Genomic DNA, 23,150 nt, shown 5'->3' on the forward strand with positions numbered 1-23,150 from the left:
AAGTTTCCACAAAATATAACAATTTTATTTATTGCCATATATTTAATTTATAATATTTGATAGCTCTAAAGTGAATAGTCAAAATATTAAACACTAATTTCCATGATTTCAAAGAAAAGGATTTGCCATTTACTTCTTCCTGGCCATAGCAATTTTTAAATGCTACTCCAATTTCCTTAAAAAAGTGGATACATAGGTTACTTTATCTTAATGACACTGAGGCGTCCATGCACGGATGGAAAACACATTGTGATTTATTCTTCATATCTATAAGCTAAATCACTTGCCTCAAATTTTTAAATAAATTTATTGGGGTGACATTGGTTAATGAGATTATATAGGTTTCAAGTGTAAATTTCTATGATACATGGTCTGTATATTGCATTGTGTGCCCACCAACCAAAGTCAAATCATCTTCCTTCTGTCACCATATATTTGGCCCCGTATTTACCCTTTCCTTCCCCCACCCCTTCCCTCTGGTAACCACTATACTATGGTCTGTGCCTTAGAATTTCAGTTTTACATCTCACATATGTGTGAAATCATATGGTCCTTAGCTTTTCTGACTGATTTATTTCACATAGCATGATATTCTCAAGATCCATCCATGTTGTCACAAATGGCAGTATTTCATCTTTTCTTATGGCTGAGTAGTATTCAATTAGATTTTTTTTATCCAATCATTTATTAAAGGAAACTTTGTTTGTTTCCATGTCTCAACCACAGTGAATAATGCTGCAATGAACATAGGGTGCATATATCTTTGTGAATATATATTTTCAATTTTGGGGGGGGTAGACGCACAGAAGAGGGCTTGCTGAGCCTTATGGTAACTCTATTCTTAATTTTTTGAGGAGGCTCCATACTGTTTTCCATAGTGGCTGTACCAGCTGACATTTCCACCAGCAGTGAATGAGGGGTCTTTTTCTCCACAACCTCTCCAACACTTATTACTTGTCGGGTTGGTAATAGCTATTTTCAATGGCACGTGAAGTTCGGGATTTAGCCATCAGCTCACCCACTCACTTCATGGATGCTGCAGCAGGATGGGAAAACCTGTTCTGTTGGTCTCTGCTGATCATACCATCACACGATAAAAAACATTTTTTAAAAATTTCATTTAAAGGTGAAATGGTATAAAATGTTAGATTAATTATTTGGTCCCATAGGAACATATTCACAGATTTTTTTCCCAACAGGGGCAGAGAAAAATAACCCACTTGGGCGTAACCATCTCTCCCACCCATTTCATATTTTCAGAAATCCAAAGCCTTCCAGGAGTTTTCATGGAATTTGCCAAGGACATATAGTCTTAGAATAATTTCTCTATCTGATTCCTATTATTACCATTTTACTCCCCCCTCTAAATCTCTTAAGTGTCTTCTCTCCCATATGTACTATCTTCACTCAGGCCTCATTTAGTCAAATATGTACCATAACACCATTTCCGTGTATAATCCCCCCTTTACTAGGATGCCACTAAATTCCTATATCTTTTAGCTTTTTCTTGATCTCTTGTGCAAATCCCCTCTAATATGGACAAAGATTTAACTAACACATCCATAAAAGGTAATTTTAAAAGAGCACCCTCCCCAGAGAATTCTGCCTTAGTCAGGCTGCATAAACATTACACCGTTTCTGGTCAGGAATGGGACAGAGTTCTTTTAGTTTTAGCTACAAAACATATTTATGGGGGAAAATGGACAAATTACCCCATTATTACAATTTTAATATGTACATTTGTCTCGTTTTAAGGGTTCTGAAATTGAGAGGAAACAATTTATATTTACATTTAAGGTGGTGGTGTTCATTGTGATCCACAACAGATGTAATTAAATCAATGGTGCATCATACAATTAATATGTCCTAAGTGTGATAAAATATGATATTAATTTTTTTTCAGTCCCCTACAGTACTCTTGTCATGGCTAGAGGTTTAAAACATATTTTATTATTAGGCTAATGTGATGGAATAATATAATGATAAATTCAAAAATAATATAAAACATTAAATAGTGAATTTTATGGCAATGTGTACTGATTTTTATTAATGTATTGTCTATTAAAGAAGAATTTCATGAAAGCGGAATGTGCAGAACAGAAATTATAGTTATAACTATAATGACAGTGAATAGTGACTCCAATGGCATTTAACAGATGTTCTATTTTCTAAGTAACAGCTGCTTGATGCATTCATTGTACAAAGTTAATGATCTGCTAGTGTTATTTCACTTCACAGATAAATTACTATGCTCTCTTAAAAAAAGATGTAATTTTTCATGGGAATGATAGTGTAACAGACTTTAGAAATAAGTAATAGTTCTCATGCTTTTATAGCTAAAAGGAGTGATGAGTTGAGGCAATTATCCAGATAATCTAGGACCAGAGGCCAGATTCTTTAAACGGTGAAAGGTGATTACTTAAAAAAATACAGGGCATGGTTGGCTGAACTGCATGTAGATCTTTTAAGACTGCTTGTATCATATCATCTAGTGGTTCTCAAACTTTCCTGACTATTAGAAACCACTGCCACCTCAGACTAATAAAAAAGAATATCCAGGGGTGGACCCCAAGCACTAGTAGTCTTTTAAAGTTTCCTGAGGACAACTGGCAAAAAAGAATAACACATTCTGTCCCAAGATTTTAATATGTGGTTGTCCACATTGGAAATGAATAAGGAAAATTGTCATCATTTGCAGATGACATAATATTGTAAATAGAAAAACCTAAAGACCCAACCAAAAAACTACTAGATTTAATAATTGAATTAGGCAGTGGATCAGGATACAAAATCAACATCCAGAAATTCATGGCATTTTTATACACCAATAATGAATTCTCAGAGAGAGAAAACTAAAAAAAAAATCCCATTTACCATTACAATAAAAAATATGTATGTAAGATACCTTGGAATAAACTTAACCAAGGAGTCAAAAGTTCTATACTTGGAAAACTACAGGACATTGAAAAAAGACATAGAGGAAGATAGAAACAAGTGGAAACATATACCGTGTTCATGGATTGGTAGAATTAACATCATTAAAATGTCCATACCACCCAAAGCAATCTATAGATTCAATGCAATCCCTATTAAAATACTACCAGCACATTTCACAGATGTAGAACAAATACTCCAAAAATTTATATGGCACCAAAAAAGCCCCCAAATAGCTATAGTAATCTTGAGAAAGAAGAACAAAGTTGAAGTAATCACAATACTGGATATCAAACAAACTACTACAAAGCAACTGTAATCAAAACAGCTTAGTACTGGCACAAGAACAGGCATACAGATCAATGGACAGAACACAGAACCTGGAAACTGACCCACATCATTACAATATATTAACATTTGACAAAGGAGGCAAGAATATACAGTGGAGTAAAGACAGTCTCTTCAATAAATGGTGTTGGGAAAATTGGACAAGTACACACAAACAAATGAAACTGAATCACCAACTTATACCATGAATAAACTCAAAATGGATAAAATACTTAAATGTAAGATGTGAAACCATTAAAATCCTAGAAAAAAACAACACATAAGCAGAAAAATCTCAGACATATCACATAGCAGAATTGTCACCAGTACATCTCCTGGGGCAAGAGAAAGAAAGGCAAAAATAAAGATATGGGACTACATTAAACTAAAAGGCTTCTGAATAGCAAAAGAAACCATAATTGCCCTGGTCTGTGTGACTCAGTGGGTTGGAGGATCATCCTGTGCACCAAAAGGTCACCTGTTTGATTCCAGGTCACGGCACTTGCCCAGGTTGGAGGCTCCATACCCAATAGGGGCATGGAGAAGGCAGCCAATCCATGTTTCTCTCTCATATCAATGTTTCTTTCTCTCCTTTCCCTTCTTCAATCCCTAAAATCAATTTAAAAACATTTAAAAAAGAAAACAAACAATCAGCAAAATGAAAGGGAACCCATTTTATGGGAGAACATACTTGCCAATGACACATCTGGAAAGGGGTTAATTTCCAAAATATATAAAGAACTCATGGCTTAGCAAAAAGGAAGACAAATAACCCAACTAAAAGAATGGGCACAAGACCTGAATAGGTACTTCTCCAAAGAGGACATACAGATGGCCAACAGACATATGAAAAAATGCCCAAGTCACTAATCACAAGAGAGATGCAAATTAAAATGACAATGAGTTATCACCTCACACCTGCCAGAACGGCTACCACAAACAAATCAACAAACAAGTGTTGCTGAGGATGTGGAGAAAAGGGAACCCTAATGCAGTGTTGGTGGGAATGCAGACTGGTGCAGCCACTAGTGAATACAGTATGGAATTTCCTCAAAAAATTAAATATGGAGCTGCCGTTTGACCTAGTGATCCCACTTCTAGCAATATATCCTAAGAAGCCCAGAACACCAATCAGAAGGAATATGTGCACCCCTATATTCGTTTATAGCAGTGTTACTTACAATAGCTAAGATCTGGAAACAGATCAAGTGCCTGTTAGTAGATGAATGGATAAAAAAGCTGTGGCACATTTACACAGTGGAATACTATGCAGATAGAAAAAAAGATCTCTTACCCTTTGCAACAACATGAATGGACCTGGAAAATATTACACTGAGTGAAATAAGTCAGAGAAAGAAAAATACCACATGATCTCATTTATAAGTATAATCTAGTGAACATAATAAATTGATGAACAAAATAGGTGCAGAAGTATGGAGGCATTGAACAGACTGACAGATCTCAGAAGGAAGTGGTGGAAGACAGGAAGTAATTAACCAAAGAACTTATATACATACTACAGGCCCAGCGCACGATTAAATCATGCACGTGTGGGGTCCCGTAGGCCTAACCTGCCATCAGGGCCATGTCCTCAGCCCCGCGAAGCCTCACACACTCCGCAGGAGCTGCCGGGAGCCCACGATGCTCAGCGATGCTCCAGAAGTCCTGCCCACCGCGGCCACCTTGGGACCCATCAATGCACCTCCTGGTGAGTCTTTTATGATATAGACTAGAGGCTCAATGCACGAAATTCGTGCAAGAGTAGGCCTTCCTTCCCTCGGCTTCCGGCACCGGTTTCCTTCTGGCACCAGGACCCGGGCTTCCCTCACAGGCAGCCCCAGCTTCATCCGGAAGGATGCTCAGTCTAATTAGCATATTATGCTTTTATTATTATAGATATACATAACCAATAGACAGAGACAATAGTGTGGTGAAGGCCTGGAGTAGCCCAGGGGCTGGAAGAAGGGGGGAGGGAACAGAGAGTGGGGGACATTTGTAATACTGTCAATAATAGTAAAATTGTGAAAAAGAAAGTCCTGCCACCATCTTGCCTCAACATCCCCCCTGTACAATGGGAACCACCAAGGTACCTACCCCATGAGGACAACATGTTAAGATACTTAAATTATCATCTAGACTCAGAGTTGAGTTTAAACCTGGGCTCTACCTGTTCCTACTGAGGGATGCCTGTTTCCCCCTCTGGAAAGAGACATAGTTCATTTTCTGACATCCACGGGGGCTGTTTTGAGACTCAGCTGCTTCCTATCATGACCCCCATTTGTTAAGCACTAGCTGTGTGCCAGGTTCTGGCCGTGCCTGCTCCGTGTACCTGTTTGCTCATCTGAGAAATGGAGATAGTAGGTAGAAAGATTCCAACCAGAACACATGGGTGGAGCTCCCTGCACAGTGCCTGGCACCCTGTCCAATGCTAGAAGCCTAGGAGCTATGGTGAGCCCTGCCCTTCTAAGTCCTGTCATCACAGTGATTGCATCTAGCACTGGTCTTGCACACAACAGGTGCTCAATAAATGCCCTCTTTGGAATTAAATAAAATTAAATAAACCTGGCTCTAAGGCCTTGGACACCTCACTTTCTCTTCCTGAGCCTTGGTTTGCCCATCTGAGAAACGGGCACTGGGCAGGAGCAGCACGTAGCACCCAGCAGAGATTAAGACTGAGTGGCCAGGATGGCAAGTGTTGGGCTGAGCATTTGTATGGAGGCAGGGTGGCAATGACCTCACTCCCAGAAAGGTCAGTGGGCCAACCTACCTTTCAAAGTGTGACACCCCTCCCCCACCCATGACCTCACCCCCAGAGTGGCCAGTGGAACCCTGAGGGGTCTGTGAGGTCACCCCATTCCACTCCACAAAGATTCTCCTGGGGCAGCAGCCACTGGCTGTCTCTGTCCCGGGGAAGCTTCAGAGACCCTGCGACTCGGGAGCCGTGGTCAGGAAGAAGCTCCTGAGAGGGACACGGAGCGCTGGGAACCAAGGACACTCCAAGTGCTGACCCTGGGAGGCCAGAACCAGGGGCAGAAGTCTTGTGGGCGTGTAGAGTGTCATTCAGCAGTTCCGGGAGGCCAACTGCCACCAGGCCACCATGGTCCTTGGCTGGGTACAGCTCCTTGTGATGGCTCTGCACCTGGGCACAAGAGGCACTAAGGACCACATCTTCTATGAGCTGATCGAGTCCTTGACCTGTCCTGCCAACAACGAAGGCTGCATGCTGTCCACTCCCTATGAGCACCCTGAAGAGCCTGTCACCTACCAGGTCATCTCCACCTGCCATTATGGTGAGCTGTGTAACAGGGCCCCGACCCTTGCAGACAGCCTGAAGGCTGGGACCACCACAGGCCAGATGCTGCGTGTGCTGCTGCTGCTTCAATGACTGTGACCAGCGTGGAGGGCAAGGCCTGGGACTGGTCTCAGGGCTCCACTGCTCCTTGTGCCCCCTGCCCCTCCGTCTCCCCCTTCCCCCATTAAATGGCCAGATGCCCGAGACAAAAAATAAAATATTAATTTTGAAAAGCTATACAGTACTTTTTCATGGGAATGATAGTGTAACAGACTTTAAATATAAGTAGTAGTTTATCATGCTATTATAGCTAAGAGGAGTGATGAGTTAAACTGTGAAAGGTGATTGCTTAAAAAAAATACAGGGCATGGTTGGCTGAACTGCATGTAGATCTTTTAAGACTGCTTGTATCACATTATCTAGTGATTCTCCAACTATTAGAAACCACTGCCACGCCTCAAACTAATAAAATCAGAATCTCTGGGGGTTGGCCCCACACTCTGGTAGTCTTTTAAAGTTCCCTGAGAACCACTGGCAAAACAGAATGACACATTCTGTCCCAAGATTTTATTGGGTGAGTGTCCTTGTATTTTAGAATTGGGGTGGCAGCAGAAGAATAACTAGGGAACTTATCACTGTTCTTCCTCATGTTAAATATTAGAAAAATCTTTCCCTGAAAGAAATGTGAAAATCAAATTGGCTTGTTACCTAAGAGGCTAGACATCAATTATCTTGTATTATTTAACACCCTGAATTAAATTCAACATTTCTACATGTTTCTGATTCTCTGAGGCAACTCTTCGCATCACAAGATTAATGTTATTAACACCTAATTGTCAATTTATGAAAACTGGCAGATCTGAGATATCCAAAACTGATGGATTTAAAGTATTGTAGGAAGAATATTATGTTTTGGGGAATTATATTTGATACTTTTAATTTTTAGATAATACTGTTGATACTAAATGGATTTAATGTAGCTGAATTATTAACTGGCTTTAAATTTTTGATGACTAAAACTAAATTAGAAGTAAATGAAAAAGGTTAAATCATAAAACTGCATAGATTAAACTTTGTTGAAAGTTGTATTTTCCAAACATAATGATAATTAGAAATATAAACTTCTAATTAATCACATAATATTAACTTTCCTACCATTATATATTTGTGCTCAATTCATGTCAAACAAGTGTGGCCAGTAGTATGATATTTAGAATTGATTTACTTATATCCAATGATTCAGGGTGATTGTAAAACATTAACTTATATCCAATGATTCAGGGTGATTGTAAGACATTAATAAGTAATATTTAAAATCTAAAAAGACACCAGTGGCAACTGACTATACACTATAGTAGTTGATAAATGTACAGAGGATTTTCATTTTATTATTTTCATGTGGACGTATATAATCTGCTCTTTAATCATTGCGCATTTTATTCTCATTGTGGATGATAAATACCTTTTTGTTACTTTGAGTTAGACTATTTTAAAATTACTAGAAAATAAGGTTTATAACAATAATTATAGTAGAAAAAAAGCTATTGAAATCAGAGATAGCAGATTTTCTATGTACTAGGATTTCAATTTTCTCATCTACAAAATAGGAGTGTTTGATCCCATGATTGTTCATGTTTCTGCTTGTTCTAAAGCCTGCCATAAATTTGAATAGCACATCATCATTTTCTCTTCTTTCAAGAAATGTTTTAATTTTGTCTCATAATTTGCAATTACTCTTATTGAACAGATATTTATTGAGCATGTGCTACGTGCCAGATAAGTTGTTACGTGCATGGGAAACATCAAGGAACAAAACAGACATTTTCCCTGTCTTCTTGGCAAATGAAATTGTTAAGGACGACTTAGTAGTTCAAGAGAGTAGAAGTTATCAGGATAGCTCAAGGATCTTGTGCAGTGCTGGTGTGCAAACTCGCTAGGAGCCGGGAATCTCTCCTAGTTTTACCATTTCTTTCCTTTGTTGCTGTTTCTGTTCTATAGACATCAATCAGTGTTTCTCATCTCAACATGGAAAATTCCATGTAACAGAGATTTGTAAGGTATGAAGGGAGAAAATATGCCTGATCACTTATAGGGTAACAATTGCCACAGATACAGTTCTGTTGTGGCATCTCAGTTGTCCAGAACACACAACTAGGAGTGGTTCCTTCTTTTGACAATCTTAATATGAATTTTCCCTTCTTTATCACTACTCTGATGGAGGCATGTTGTTTGAATTTATACAGTGAAAGGGCTACCAGGCTTTAGGAACTTTAAATTAGCATTAATAGTTTAATTTTCAATTCCCACTGTTAAACTTTTTTTCATTTCTGTTATTATTCTAAAATATCTACTTCTTGTTATTTGAATTTAAAATATTTTTCTTTCACCTTCTGAAATATTTGGACTTCCTTTTCAATTTATCCATTCCTCCCCTCCCCCTCTAACTGCAATCTGGAAGCATGATCATAAAGTGGGAGATGATAGAACAGTTTTCTTGCCTCTGGCTGTGCCTCCAGCTAACCAATCTGGCCACAATCCTAGCTAATTTCAGAAGTTCTTCCACTCTTTCCCTGTGATATCAGTAAATGTCTGATCTGGGATTCCTAAGAGATTCTCAAGGTTATAGTCCTTAGCAAGTAGATGGTAACTGTAAACATCTGGAATCATGACAGTATCTTCTAGAAGAGCTATGTGCCCTAATATCTGTGGTTTTGAATGTGTAACTACAGAATTCTGAGTAGGAGGAAAACTTAGATGAGAAAGTCCGCTTCTACAACAGCCCTGACCTAGCAAAAGGATCCTACAGAGCCAAACTCCTTAGACTCATTTCTGAAGAAGATATGGCAAAAAGTCCATGGTCAGGCTCATGAGACTGTTCTGCATGGAGGAATGCTGATAGATAAATGGCGACAGAAATCTTTTTATTATGTTTATTATAACAATATTAATAAGGGTGCTGCCTCATTCACCATCCCTCCAATTTTTTCTTCTGATAGAAATTCAAGAGAAGCTTGCAAATGACTAGTACATTAAAATATTTTAATGACTGTTTTGATAATGTGGACATTTTGAATCTCATCAGTATATTTCCTTCCATAACAGTTATGCAAAATGAATAAATTCTAGAGATCTGCTGTACAATATTATGCCTCTAGTTAACATGACTATTATACACTTAAAAATTTCACTGGGTAGATCTCATCTTAAGTGTTCTAACTATAAAAAACACGTTTACTTGTTGGTTTTGTTTGATAGGAAGCTTGGTGCCAAATTTTGAGGCTTTATTCTTCCCTGCCTATTCACCAACCATGGGATACTGTGATCATATTTCTGGACAAAGTGTCTATTATTTTCCTCCTGCAATTTTCCCTCTCTCTAGTATTCTAATTTATTTCTCTTTGACAGTTGAAGCACATGTATCTCTTTGAGCCACATCAAATAGTCTTTTTCTTTTCTGGAGTTAGATCTATAATAAATAAGTATAATTTAAATATAGTAAAAATAAAACTGAAAAGATTTCATTATAGTCAATATATTTGAAAGTAGGCTCTATTTACATGAACTAAAGGTCAAATAAACATTTCATTAGTAATTTGATTTTATGTATAAAATATTTTATCTAGATATTTAAGTATTTTCAGATTTAAATAATATAATGTTCTTAGGTCAACAAAACTGAGAGAAATTCAGCAGAAATAAATGAAACAGTTTAAAAAATAAATTGACTCTATATTCAAATTTTCTCCAAATCAAAAATACTTGGAATGACTGGCAAATACCTTTAATGTATTGCATTTAAATAAATACTCAATTTATTTTTAAAGACATCTGACATCTATCCTTTGAAATGCAGATGACACTAACATTTTGAGTCAAGTTCTCCATCTACCAAGACAGCATGTGAAATAAGAATGTAATAAGGAGACATAGGGGTTTCATGTATGAGAGTTTGATTATTTTCATGTTAAAAATTAGAATCATAAATATGACTGCTGTAGATCTGTAGGTCACATGTTTTTATTATATGATGATTGTGACTTTTGAAAAACTTCAGCACCTTACAAATGAGTTTATTAAAGATTGTGCAATTTAAATGCAAATGTGTATACTTTGCTTTGGCCACTAAGAGGTTTCAGAGTATATAATTAGGAGTTTAGTGTTTCAAAAGATCCATAAAGAGCAATATGTTATTCTATAAATAAAATAAGACATGCCAGCTTTCTATGCTTTTTTCCTGATGGAGCTCAAAATAGTGTTGCTCCTTGGTTTTATAGAAAACACTTTCCAGCCAGACTCAAAAAGCTGCCACATCTCCAGATTACTCAAGCCTTCTAACATGACAAGGATAATATAGAAATCTTTGTCAAGTTCATTATCTTATAATATTTTAATGATTTTAGGTTGGAGCTAATGCAAAAATATCTCTATAGGTACTTATGCAGTGACCTTAGGGGTAGTTCATATGTGGCATACTTTATGACTTCACCTCAGTTTTAAATGGTATTCAGATTTTTTCAAATTCCTTTCATGTCCAGCTCTATTACTCTGTACCATTACATTAGCATTCCACATTATATTTATAAAGCTATCCCATTGTTAGAGGCTTAATTGTGTCTCAGAAAGGACTGGATTAAGGGAAATGGTACTTTGCAAACCCAGGCATGTGATTTCAAGCAAATAAAAATCACTCATCCTCCCGTGTGAGCCTCATAAAATTATTTTTCTTGATATGTCATAAAGACCTAACCCCCAGCATGCAGTGGAGAAAGGGATACCCCATTTCCACCGATAACACTATGGTTTATTTTTTATAAATGTCCGTGCTCTGGCAAAGTTTAAGGTGAAAACACATTATTAATATCAATTCTTTCCTTTATATCAACACACTTTCTAGTGTGAATCAACTAGGAATGAATCAACTGAAAAAAAATAAAGTTCTGAGGACCTTGATCTTAAATTTAGGGAGCGATAATGTCTGATTGGCTTTTGGAGAAACAGCAAGAATTTCCCAGCTGAAGATTAAAGAAAACACTGTGCCCTTTGGTGATGAAAATGATAGGAGCTGCACAGACACCTTGAGCTTTTCTTTTTTTATTGTGACATAAGCCATGTGCTGATCTTGCTTGACCTGCCCATCTCAGCTGTCTGCGTCTATGTATCCTTGCCCTCTTCATGGCTGTCGGGTCCATCTGTGCAATCTGTCTTAGTCAAACTAGGGGACATACAATCTCTTCTTTGGACCCACTTTGTGATTAAAAATGTATGTATTTTTAAATGACTTATTCATAACCTACCTAATTCTAAATAAGCTTCAGGGAGATTTTTGCGGAAGCTTCCCATTGGTTCTATCATCGTCTTGAAATATACAGAGTTAAACTACTGATGCAATTTTGAGAAAAGGGAAAATGAAGCAGGATAATACTTATAATTCTATTAGTGTTGCACGCTAATAGTTTCTTATAAAATTATATAACGGTGTGTGTTTGTGCATGTTACAAATAACCTTCCTTCAGTGATACCTTTCCCCAGGCAACTTCCGAATCCAAATTACTAGGCATTCCTTCAACTGCTGATCTCTTTGTCAATTCCATATCTGTAGCTGCCAGCCATTCTGTCAAGGCATTCATTTCCTTCCGCATCTTTCGGGACAATTTCAAGCATTTCTCCAACTGTTGCTTTCTTTCTGTTACCTGAAAAGAATGATAATAAAATGTAATTAAGTTTACATTTTCACTTCAGCTTTCGTTATAGCCACTTAATTGGAACTTTCATTTTAAAATAACCTTTTTTTAAAAATAACATTTTAAAAAACCATATATATGTTCTGAACATTAGTAGTGAAGAAACATGATCTAGGAAAGATGAGGCCCTTTCTCCAAAACGTAGTGTTCTGTATCAGGAAAGAAGAAAAGCTAAGATTATTTTTTAATGTAAATAATGTATGGCCATTTTTAGAAAATACATAGGAGTATGTAAGTCAAATTGAAGATATGACACATGTCTCTTAGAAAACCTTCAATCATTGGTCACAGAGATGCACCAGGAGGTTTATAATCCTCTATATGCAAATGAAGCTTGCTCTTGCAGATAAGAAATCAAAATGAAGAAAGAATACTAAGTCTTTCAAGAGGCAAAAATATTTGTATAATGCTTACAATGGCCAATGTTATTGTCATTGCATCAGTAAAGAGTAGTACTTTTGCATAAAAACAACACAAAAAATAATTCACTTCCTCTTTAAACATGCTTTTGTCACCAAATGGGGGCAAAAACAATAATTCCAAAGAAAATGTTCACTCTCACTAATAGAGAAAATCATAATATGATCTGGTGTTCCAGTTCTGTGTTGAAAAGAGAGACCGTCAAAATCAAATTGTTTCACATTCTCACAAGAAGAATAGCAAATGTGTATTTTTCCACCAGCTCTGCAGATGTGCCTACATTGTATAAATGTGTCAGTTAGTTGGTTGGTTTCATAAAAAGCCCAGATTCTCTTCCTGGTGTGTGTGTATTCTACAGTGAAAATAAGTTTCAAGAATTTAAAGTGCTACAATCAAAATAAACACCCTGAAACCTTGATATGACTTCCAAATACTCAACAAAATTTGCTAGTTTCTTTAACAGAGGTGTATATAAATTTGAAAAATGTTTCGTTACTGAGGCTACAAAGTCAACATTTTTTTTACAGATTTTTCCTTCTGTTTTTTCCTTCGGGGAAGTAAAAGCATCTGCCCTTTCAACTGCAAGGATTTTATTCATGTGTGGGAGAAAAAAATATACCTTATGGTGTATTCCTATGCATAGTTATTTTTGTATGCACTATTGGTAGAAAAGAATTCTAGATTCGATATTTCAAAGAAATTCTATCTTCCCAGAGCTAATGCATTATAGATCTTTATTTATTCTATTGTGTTTATATCCAGCTAAACAGGATTTAATAAAATAGGAAACACTGCCATCTTAAGGAAAGTTGAGTTTTACATGTTGTGTATGTCTGTGTGGAGCAGGAATACATTTAAAAGAGTGCCACTTGCAGTAGAATGTTTCAACAGTCACTGTTTTATGAACACCTAAGAATGTACAGAGGCTTTGAAATTTGAGGCTGATAAGAATATTGCTATTTATGTGTATCTCCATAAAAATCAAAGCAAAGCACAGAGAAGCCAATCAAGGAAATATAAGTATCATTACATTTGGGTTGCTGGGTGTACTATCTCTCAATGAAATTAAATATAGTTAGATATAAGAAACTTTTCCATTTTTATTAATTTAACAGTTAAGCTAAGTCGGTGATAGTAAACAAACTAACCTGTTTTGTAAGAAAAGTGCTGTGGACTGAATTGTAAGTCCCCAAAATTAATATTGAAGCCCAAATCTCCAAAGTGACTGTATCTGGATATAGGGTCTTTAGGAAGTAATTAGGATAAATAAAATAATAGGGTGGGACCCTAATCTGATAGGATTGTGGCCTTATTACAAGGGAAAAAAGACCTCTCTCCTCTTTCTCTCTCTCCTCCCCTTACCAGGCCCCCATGTGAGAACACAATGAGTAGGCTGCTATATTCAAGCCAGGAAGAGAGAGAGTCCTCACTAGGCTTGATCTTGAATTTGCAGCCTCCAGAACTGTGACAAAAATATTTTTGTTGTTTAAGTCACCTCGCTTGTGGCATTTTGTTATTACACCCTGAGGTGACTAATATAAAAAAGTAACACATATTGACTCTTGCAAATACAACCATATAAAATAGAAGGGTTTGTCTCTTTTCATATAAAAAAGACTAATATATTCAGATAACCTTTGTTTCTTCTGATTTTTTCAACAAAACCACAGTCGTTGAAGGAGCTCGGAAGATTTAAATGCAGATGATTTTTCTTTAGAAGGAATACTATAGCATTTTATAAGATGACATTTCTAAATATTCCCTTTATCACTCATACTTCTAAGTATTTCAAAAATAAATTTCTGCCCTACATTTTTGCTGTATTCTGCCATACTAATAAAGCTAAGTATGATTTGTTAGTAATGTTTCATTTTGCTTGAATTTTTTAGCTGAGCATCAAAAAAATCTTTTAGTTAGCTTAGCAATGTAAAATAACAGCATAGCAAAGGTCAGGTCAGTCCTTCATGTTTTTTATGAATACTTTTTATGAACTATCATTATTTTGAACCATCAAAGCTCTGAATTTGAGGGAAGGGAGAGAACTGTTCTAGACATTGCACAGTTTTGGAAAGAGAAGCGGAAGAGATGCAAACATCTTTAACATTGAAATGGACTTGGTCATTAGACTCTGATCAGGACAAAAATATGAAAATAATCACAGAGCCATAGGACTTAACTGGCTCTAAATGCTATCTTATTAGTCAAATGCAGTGGATTATGCAATGCTTGACAGACAGGGAAACAAATTCTGTGGAATACACCAGCTCTATTTCACCTAATGTGATCTATGTAGAAAATGTCAACTCTATTGTACCTCAACATAAGTAGGTACATTCGTTTTTTTGTTTGTTTTGTTGTTGTTGTTTGTCCTTTTTTTAAGGAGGTACATTTGTTTATAAAATTTACCAGCCTTTGAATCAGCACATGTATATTTATACAGTGAAAAAGGGGCAAGTATAGAGCAAAGAAACCCTTTTAGAACAATCTGATGGACCAATAACAATCTGATGGACCAATAACAAGCTTTAAATATTGTTAATGTAGACTGGAAGATTTTCATTGATTAATTATTGTTTCTTAAGAATTGCACATGGGAATCTATCTCTATGTATATATGTATGAATGTATATATGTATCTATCTATTGAAAGGCATTAAGACTTTCTAAAATATTTATTGGACATAATTACTGCCTCTTGCTTTATGATTTATAAGGAAAGTGGAAGAAGCCAGTACTTATGGTTTCAGTGCACATACCTTTGCTCCCAGCTCATTATAATGCAATTTCAAAGCTGTTATTCTTTCATCAAGCTCTTTAGGGTTTTCTGTCTGTTTCTTCTGTACAATCTGACGTCCAGTTTTTATCACCATCTCCACTTCAGACTTCACTTCACTCAGACTTTTATACAAGTTCTAAGTTAAAACAAAAAACAAAACATAAGAAGCAACAGTGTCTAACTCATACTGTTATTAATAAAAAGAAACAGGGGCAGAGATCACCTTAATTGCTATTTCATGTTTATAGTTTTAAGGGGGCAAAGTTTTGTATCTGTGATCAACATTTAGCTTTTGCATTTTCTATTTATTTCAAGTTCCTATTTGTAATAATATATACACGTAACAGGCATGTATAGTTTAGTTATTCTTACTAAAGTAAGAGTGCATCACATATATATTTAGTTCTTCAATACAAATTTATAAAGCTAATTTCTAGATGTTATTGATTTATAATTTTTATTTTATTTTTCATTTAAGTATGGTTGGTATACAATATTTTTAATGTTATAGTTATATAATTCCAGTTGTGAGTTTGGGAAAATTCATTTACTCATCCACAAGATATTTATGGAGTGCTTACTACGTTCCACATAATATTCAAGTGACTAGAGAATCAGTCATAGCCAAGACAGACACGTTCACTACTGCTCTCATGGTGCTTATATTTTAGTGGTAATAAAACATCTAAATTTCCAAATCATGCTTTTGGTATATTAAATCATAGAGAAGGAAGAAAGAAAATTTTCCATATGTTAGGTTATACAAATCTATTTTAATGGGGCTGATCAATTAAATATAAACAGATATAAATATGTTATTTAAAACTCACATGTACATCATAACTACAAAGAACACACACATTGCTTCACAAAGTATGCTGCCATAACAAAGCTTTGTGGAACAAGTATCATAACTTTGCCTTGCAATTATTTTCCTGGAAATTTATGTGTGCTTGTTATGCATACATGCATGCATAAACACATGTAGATATGCATCAATGCATACATGCATATATCATAGTTTACATTATACTTTTGCTGCTTTAATTTGGTCAGGGGTTAAGTCTGAATGACAACTATTTATTTCACTGAGTACTAAGAAATAAACTTGCTGGTAGGTAATTGTTGTTTTTTGGAATTAGAACAGAAATTAGGTTTGTTTTCTCTTTTCCATTTAAAATCAATGTCTAAAAATGCTTTGTAAGGGCTGAGCAGTTATCTTATTCATTAAGGCTAAGCACATAATCTATTTCCATCTTAACCCCATCTGATGATTATTTGAAATAAATATTCTTTTATCAATAATTGTGAGTTCTGTCTGACTTTCCAGATAATTTTCTGGTTTTGTTTGTTTCTTTATTTTTTAATTTATCTTTATTGTTGAAAGTATCACAGATGTCTCCTTTGTTTTCCCCACTGACCCCCCTCCACCCTGCACCTGCCCCTCCCAGGCCTTCACCACACCACTGTCCGTGTCCATGGGCTATGCATATATGCACATAAATTCCCCCGTTAATCTCTTCCCACCTACCCACCCCACTCTGCCTTCCCTCAGAGATTCCTCAGTGTGATTCATGCTTCTGTCTCTGGATCTATTTTGTTCATCAGTTCATTTTTTTCATTAGATTCCACATATGAGTGAGATCATGTGACACATATCCTTCTCTGACTGGCTTATTTCACTTAGCATAATACTCTCCAGGTCCCTCCATGCTGTTGCAAAATGTCAAGTTCCTTCTTTTTTACATCCATGTAGTATTCCATGGTATAAATGTACCACAACTTTTTTTATCCACTCATCTGCTGATGGCCACTTGGGCTGTTTCCAAATCTTAGCTATCGTGATTTGTTTTTTTAAAAAATATACCTTTATTGATTTCAGAGAGGAACGGAGAGGGAAAGAGAGATAGAAACATCAATGATGAGAGAGAATCATTGATTGACTGCCTCCTACAGGCCCCTTACTGGGGGTTAAGCCCACAACCCAGGAATGTGCCCTTGACTGGAATCGAACCCGGGACCCTTCAATCTGCAGGCTGACACTCTATCCACTGAGCAAACTGGTTAGGGCATGATTTACTTTTTTATTTTTATTTTACTTTATTTCTATCTTAGAAATTATAAACATATCTGGATATTTAGAACCATTCAAAATTTTAATTGTGATGTTGGAAATAAACTTTGTGAATTTTGGAATCAGAGATACTTCCAAATTATTTATACTTCAAATTTAAAAAAAAATCTTAATTATTTACCTTTATGATGGAGGCTCATTCAAAGTAGTAGTATTTATTAACATCATGTCTTCCAATAGGCAGAGAAAATATGTATCACTATTTTAGGAAAATACTCTTTCTATTTATTTGCACTGATGTTTTTTTTAACAGAATAAAAATTTATTGAAGGCAAAGACCATGATTATATCATATGCAATAGAGAATCTTAAGTGCTGAAAAAATCTAAAAGTTGTTAAGAAAACAACTTATGAAAGGACTACTTGAATTTGTCCTGACATTCAAACCAGAACCAGAAATGAATTGAGCAAGCACCTTGAGCTCTTTCCTGTGCACTGAATCAGGGCACAGTCACAGCTGGGCACCAATCGGGTTGTTTACAGCTTCTATATAATAGCAGACAAACTTTGTGAGGTGCCATTACAGACTGTTCCTAGAAGAAAATAAACAATAGCTCTCCCTTTGCAAAAATATTTATTCATAACAACAGTGTACTTGGGTCATTTTGCCATTAATTCTTTGTGCAGTATTTAAGAAGAAAGATGTCTCCATGTACTCTTTACATTATACATCTTATATCAACTAATAACTATATATTATTAAATTCAAAATTTTTATTGGTCCCTGATCCATGTGGCTTAGTTGGAGAGTTATCCCATACACCAAAAGGTGGCGGGTTTGATCCTTGTCGGGGTGTGTATGGGAGGCAACCAATCCATGTTTTGATGTTTTGATGTTTCTCATCTCTCTCTCTCTCTCTCTCTCTCTCTCTCTCTCTCTCTCTCTCCCTGCCTCTCCCTGCCTCTCTCTCTCTCTCCCTTCCTGCTTTCTTCCCTCTAAAAATCAATAAAAATTTTTTAAATTTATTGTGGAGCTAAGAATATGTATAATAATTATATCACTAAAATGCAGTCTGTATTATAAAAATGTTATCACATGTAAAATTCCCCATAATTTTTTACAATATATAAAGCTTTTTGTTAAAAAGATATTTCCCATTCATAATGATATGAATGAAATGTACTAAAGGGCCTCTTTTTCATTTATGCTATGAAGCAGATGCAGAAACTATCCTTAAAAACATAAAGTACTACATAGATAAACATTTCCCCTTTAATGTTAATAACATTCAGCATTTTTATTGTATGTTATTCCTACCTTAATAGTCCATTGAACACATAGAGTTATAATAATATTTCCATTACTCTAGTATATGTCCTCATAACTCAGCTTTATGTTGTCAGAGAAGCCATATGACCTGGTGAATTTCTAATAATTGCAACAAAGGGCACTGCTGCAAATTCGAAAGTCCAGTGAAGATTTACACTTCAGGCTAATTATCCTGTCTATGGCTTTTTTAATAAAAATAATTTGTCTTTAAATACTGCTTAATTTTAGGAAATAAATAGCAAACTATATACACTGTGGAGCCTGAATTCCCCCATCAAAATGTGAATGGTGGTCTAGTTTCAAAGCTCCTGCATATACTCTGTGGCATGGTTGGCTGCTGTCTTTAGTGCCTCAGGTAGAGGTAGAAGGCCTTCCAACAACTTCACAAAATAATGGCAATAAACCTTATCCATGATCCCAAAGCGACCTTTGCCGTGGTAATGCATTTCAGGTATTGGCCTCGCCCTGAGGTGAACTCAGCGATGTATAAAATGGACCTGAATTCCACATTGTGGTCTCTTACTGCCATATCTTGCGATGCTAAAAAAAAATCTCGTTGCCCTAGCTGGTTTGGCTCAGTGGATAGAGCGTCAGCCTGCGGACTAAAGGGTCCTGGGTTTGATGACAGTCAAGGGCACATGCCCGCGTGGGGGCTCGATCCTCAGTAGGGGGCGTGCTGGCGGCAGTGGATCAATGATTCTCTCTCATCACTCTACCTCTCTCTCCCATTCTCCACCTCTCTGAAATCAATAAAAATATATTTTTTTAAAAAGAATCTCAATAATTGTTTGGGTTCTTTTTTTTTTTGTCGCTAAATTTAAATTGAGCCAAAGCCTGGTCAATGAACATTCCTCAAATCAATTTTGCCAAATACCACATCTTGTCTTTGCTGTAGTGCTTTATTTGGCTTTGACAATAGTAGATTTCTGCTGGTCTCTGAGGTTCTCCAGGCCACCATGGAAGATAAACAATTTTATTCTTCTCCCATTTTCAAGAAATGTCAAGAGAAGCACTTTTGTGGATGTGTTATTGGGGTAAAACACTCTGAGATGAAAGAACTCCAAGGCTAGCTTCCCCCTCAGATTCTGCATCCATAACACACCCAAACTATCCAGTATTGCCGCCACCATCTTTCTCTCACCCTCAATGGGAGCCTACCCCCATTGGCGACTTTTTATTCTGTCTTTTTTTGCGGTGGCATTTCAGTGTATATCCAGCACTGGTGTTTAATGGAAAGATCTTAAGGTTTGGAGTAAGAGTGCCTAGATTGAAATCGTACTTTTGCCTTTTATTAGCTTTTGTCTTTAACTTCCCTCATTTCATCTGTAGCCTTGAGAATTCGAGGTTAATTGTGTAGATCTCACTAAACATACTTGGTACTCATATCTGGCATGTTGTTTTATTATTGCAACTACAGTGTATTGTTATTGCTGTTTCCAGACTAATACAGAGCAGGTCCTCGAATCATGTCATTTCACTCAGCATTTCTTTATATTGTTGATGCAATGCCGTAGGAACTTAATTCTTATTTATATCAATTATCCTATGGTAAAATTAGTTTCATTTTGCTTAAAGTTGCAGAACCTATCGATGATGGTGAGGACTTACTGCATTTCTTTTCAGTATTTCCATTAAAATATATTCAAAGCACCATAAGAATTAAATAATGAGGATGTTCTTTTATATTCTGCATAATCCTTAGAGAATTTTGGACTCAAAACAGATACACATAGAAGGGATATTAAATGGCTACTATTTCAGTAAAGTTCTTGCATTTCAATCCATCTGTGCTAATTTTTGTTCTTAACCTCAAAATTATATAGTGAATTTTACAGTTATCTTAAAACAATTTTATGTTAATACAGAGTACCATCAAGTACTTCTTAATAAAGAAAGTCAATGGCTAGCTGAGTATTTGTCACCAGAAATACGTACCACACAGTGATTTAACTGTGACTGTACTACTTCCTGTTCAATGCTCTTTGTTTCCAATGCAGGCAAGTGCATCTTCACTTCATCTAAAATCATCTTACTTTCCTGTAGACGCTGTTCAAAATTGGCTGGCTTCTGGAATAACCGAAACTTCATGGAAACCTCTTGCAATTTTTTCTGTAAATGTAAGAAACCACCAATTTAATTTTGCCTTCCAAACAATAATCAGTCATATTTCAATTTTTATTAAAATTATTTATTGTTATAAACAAAAATAAAAACAAACCAAAAACAATTGCTTTTTTCCATTTGTTCAACACAAAAAATGTGCATTTGAGAGCAGAATTCACCAATTATTATAATATAATAAAAGATAACTTACTAACCTATTTTATCCTTAAAATGTACAACCCAAAAAGTCTGTATCATTTATATAACATATTGTAGTTTTTTAAAAAAATGCCCTCAAATCCAATTTTTCTAACAATCTAGTTGTCTAACATAGACTATGTTTTAATACTGACCTAAAACAAGTTACTTAGTTTTTACAAAAATATGTACCTGGGCCACATCAATTTGGGATAGTACCCTTTGAGCAGCCTCCTTTTCCTGGTGACGTTTCTTCATTTCTTCTAAACTGATCTCATGACTTGTCAAATCTGATTGGATTTTCTGTTGGGAGAACAGCATTATTAGTCAGCATGCTTCTGCAAGTTATTACAATGAACAGTTTACTTTCCAAGAAGACAGAATTCAGAAACTGTCTTAAAATATTGTTACAATATACCCTCTTCTAAAATGATAATATATATCGCCCAGCTGGCGTGGCTCAGTGGTTGAGCACTGACCTATGAACCAGGAGGTCATGCCTCGATTCTCCTGGTCAGAGTACATGCCTGGGTTGTGGGCTCAATCCCCAGTGTGGGGTGTGCAGGAGGCAGCCAATCAATGATTCTCTCTCATCAATGATGTTTCTATCTCTCTATCCCTCTCCTTTCCTCTCTGAATAAAAATATATTTTTAAAAATTAAAAATAATAAAATTATAATATATAGAGTTTTTTTTTTACTTACCAAGAAGTTATCAAAAATCAAATGACTTATTTCTCTACTAGCGGGATTATTATAAAAATATATATTATTCTTTTGAATTAGTGATAATGAACAAGCTATTTGATGTCATTTTCAGTAGGGAATATTTATATCTAATATGTAAAACTGATATTCTTTTATCATTGAATCAACACTCACATCTGACCAAAGACAACATGTTAAGTTTTATAAAAATAGCTAACTGTGACAGGGATACGATATAATAAGAAAGTTGCATGTGGACAACATTCCTTAATAGTGATCTGTACTCATTCATTCTGTGCCATTTTTTCAGTTAAATTTCAGGGAAACTATGGAAATAGTAAAGGGAAGTTAATACTACAATGGGTTTTGATTTTTGTCTGGTAGATAATAAGTTCCTGCAGAGAAAGCACCAAACCTTTTTGAACCTCAATTTTCTCATCTCTAAACTGAAGATGATCATGACAAGCCAGCAATGAAGCATTGTCACAATTTTTAGGCAACAATCTGGAAAAATTTTCATGTCTGTGAGTAGACAGCTACAGCAGTTTTGGTAAAGAGATTAGATTTTATTGCATTTATGAAAATGCCTGTTCAAGTTGTCTGCACAAATATATAGTCATAAATTGTCAGTGTCATTATTTATGGTTTGTTTATAAGGAGAAGAGCCTTGGTGAGAAAGTGGAGAGTCAAGGAGGAGTTAGAAACTGATCAAACTTGGATAGCCGTAGTGGAAACTGATAAAAGAAACTGATGAGGGAAAGCTACAAAAGACAATCAGAAAGAGCAGAAGGACCAAATAATACATATGTAACAGTATCAGTCTACAGGGTTTTAAAACTCTCATCTGGTCAACACTCAAGTAGTTGAGTAGAGAAGAAAATGATATTCATTTAAACTTTTACACTAGAGGGAAAAGAGAAGAGCTCTGAAGGAAATCATTATTCCCATCATCCAGATGTTTGCATGAGCTTATGTACCAAAGGTTCACGTAAATTTATTAATCACCTGGTCAAACTATTTATCATCCTCATTACAAATGAGGGTACAGATAATGACTTATCCAAGGTAATATACCTAGCAAATAGCAAACTCAATGCCCAACTATATTACCTCTTAAATAATGATTAACAAATAAAAGCATCCCCAAATGGACATTTATCAGACAACACAGACATTCAAAATCTTATTTGCATATTAATAGTATTTAGTTTATTAATTTGATTCATGAAACAAGTTTTGCATCTACTA

The 23,150-nt window shown here is 35.7% G+C and overlaps 1 protein-coding gene and 1 pseudogene across 1 annotated transcript in view; both read right to left on the reverse strand.

Moving 5' to 3' along the window:
• Nucleotides 1-23,150, reverse strand: part of DMD (dystrophin) — a 2,279,750-nt gene that overhangs the window by 1,313,263 nt on the left and 943,337 nt on the right. Inside the window, exons 31-34 of the mRNA XM_023751347.1 lie at nt 21,388-21,498; nt 20,830-21,003; nt 15,471-15,626; nt 12,073-12,243 (exon numbers count right to left, since the gene is read on the reverse strand). Coding sequence (XP_023607115.1) covers nt 12,073-12,243; nt 15,471-15,626; nt 20,830-21,003; nt 21,388-21,498 — 612 coding nt within the window. The remainder of the gene's footprint in view (nt 1-12,072; nt 12,244-15,470; nt 15,627-20,829; nt 21,004-21,387; nt 21,499-23,150) is intronic.
• Nucleotides 19,119-20,024, reverse strand: LOC102428859 (annotated as a pseudogene).

The sequence above is a fragment of the Myotis lucifugus genome, unplaced genomic scaffold (assembly GCF_000147115.1).
Source record: "Myotis lucifugus unplaced genomic scaffold, Myoluc2.0 scaffold_20, whole genome shotgun sequence".
Classification (NCBI taxonomy): Eukaryota; Metazoa; Chordata; class Mammalia; order Chiroptera; family Vespertilionidae; genus Myotis; species Myotis lucifugus.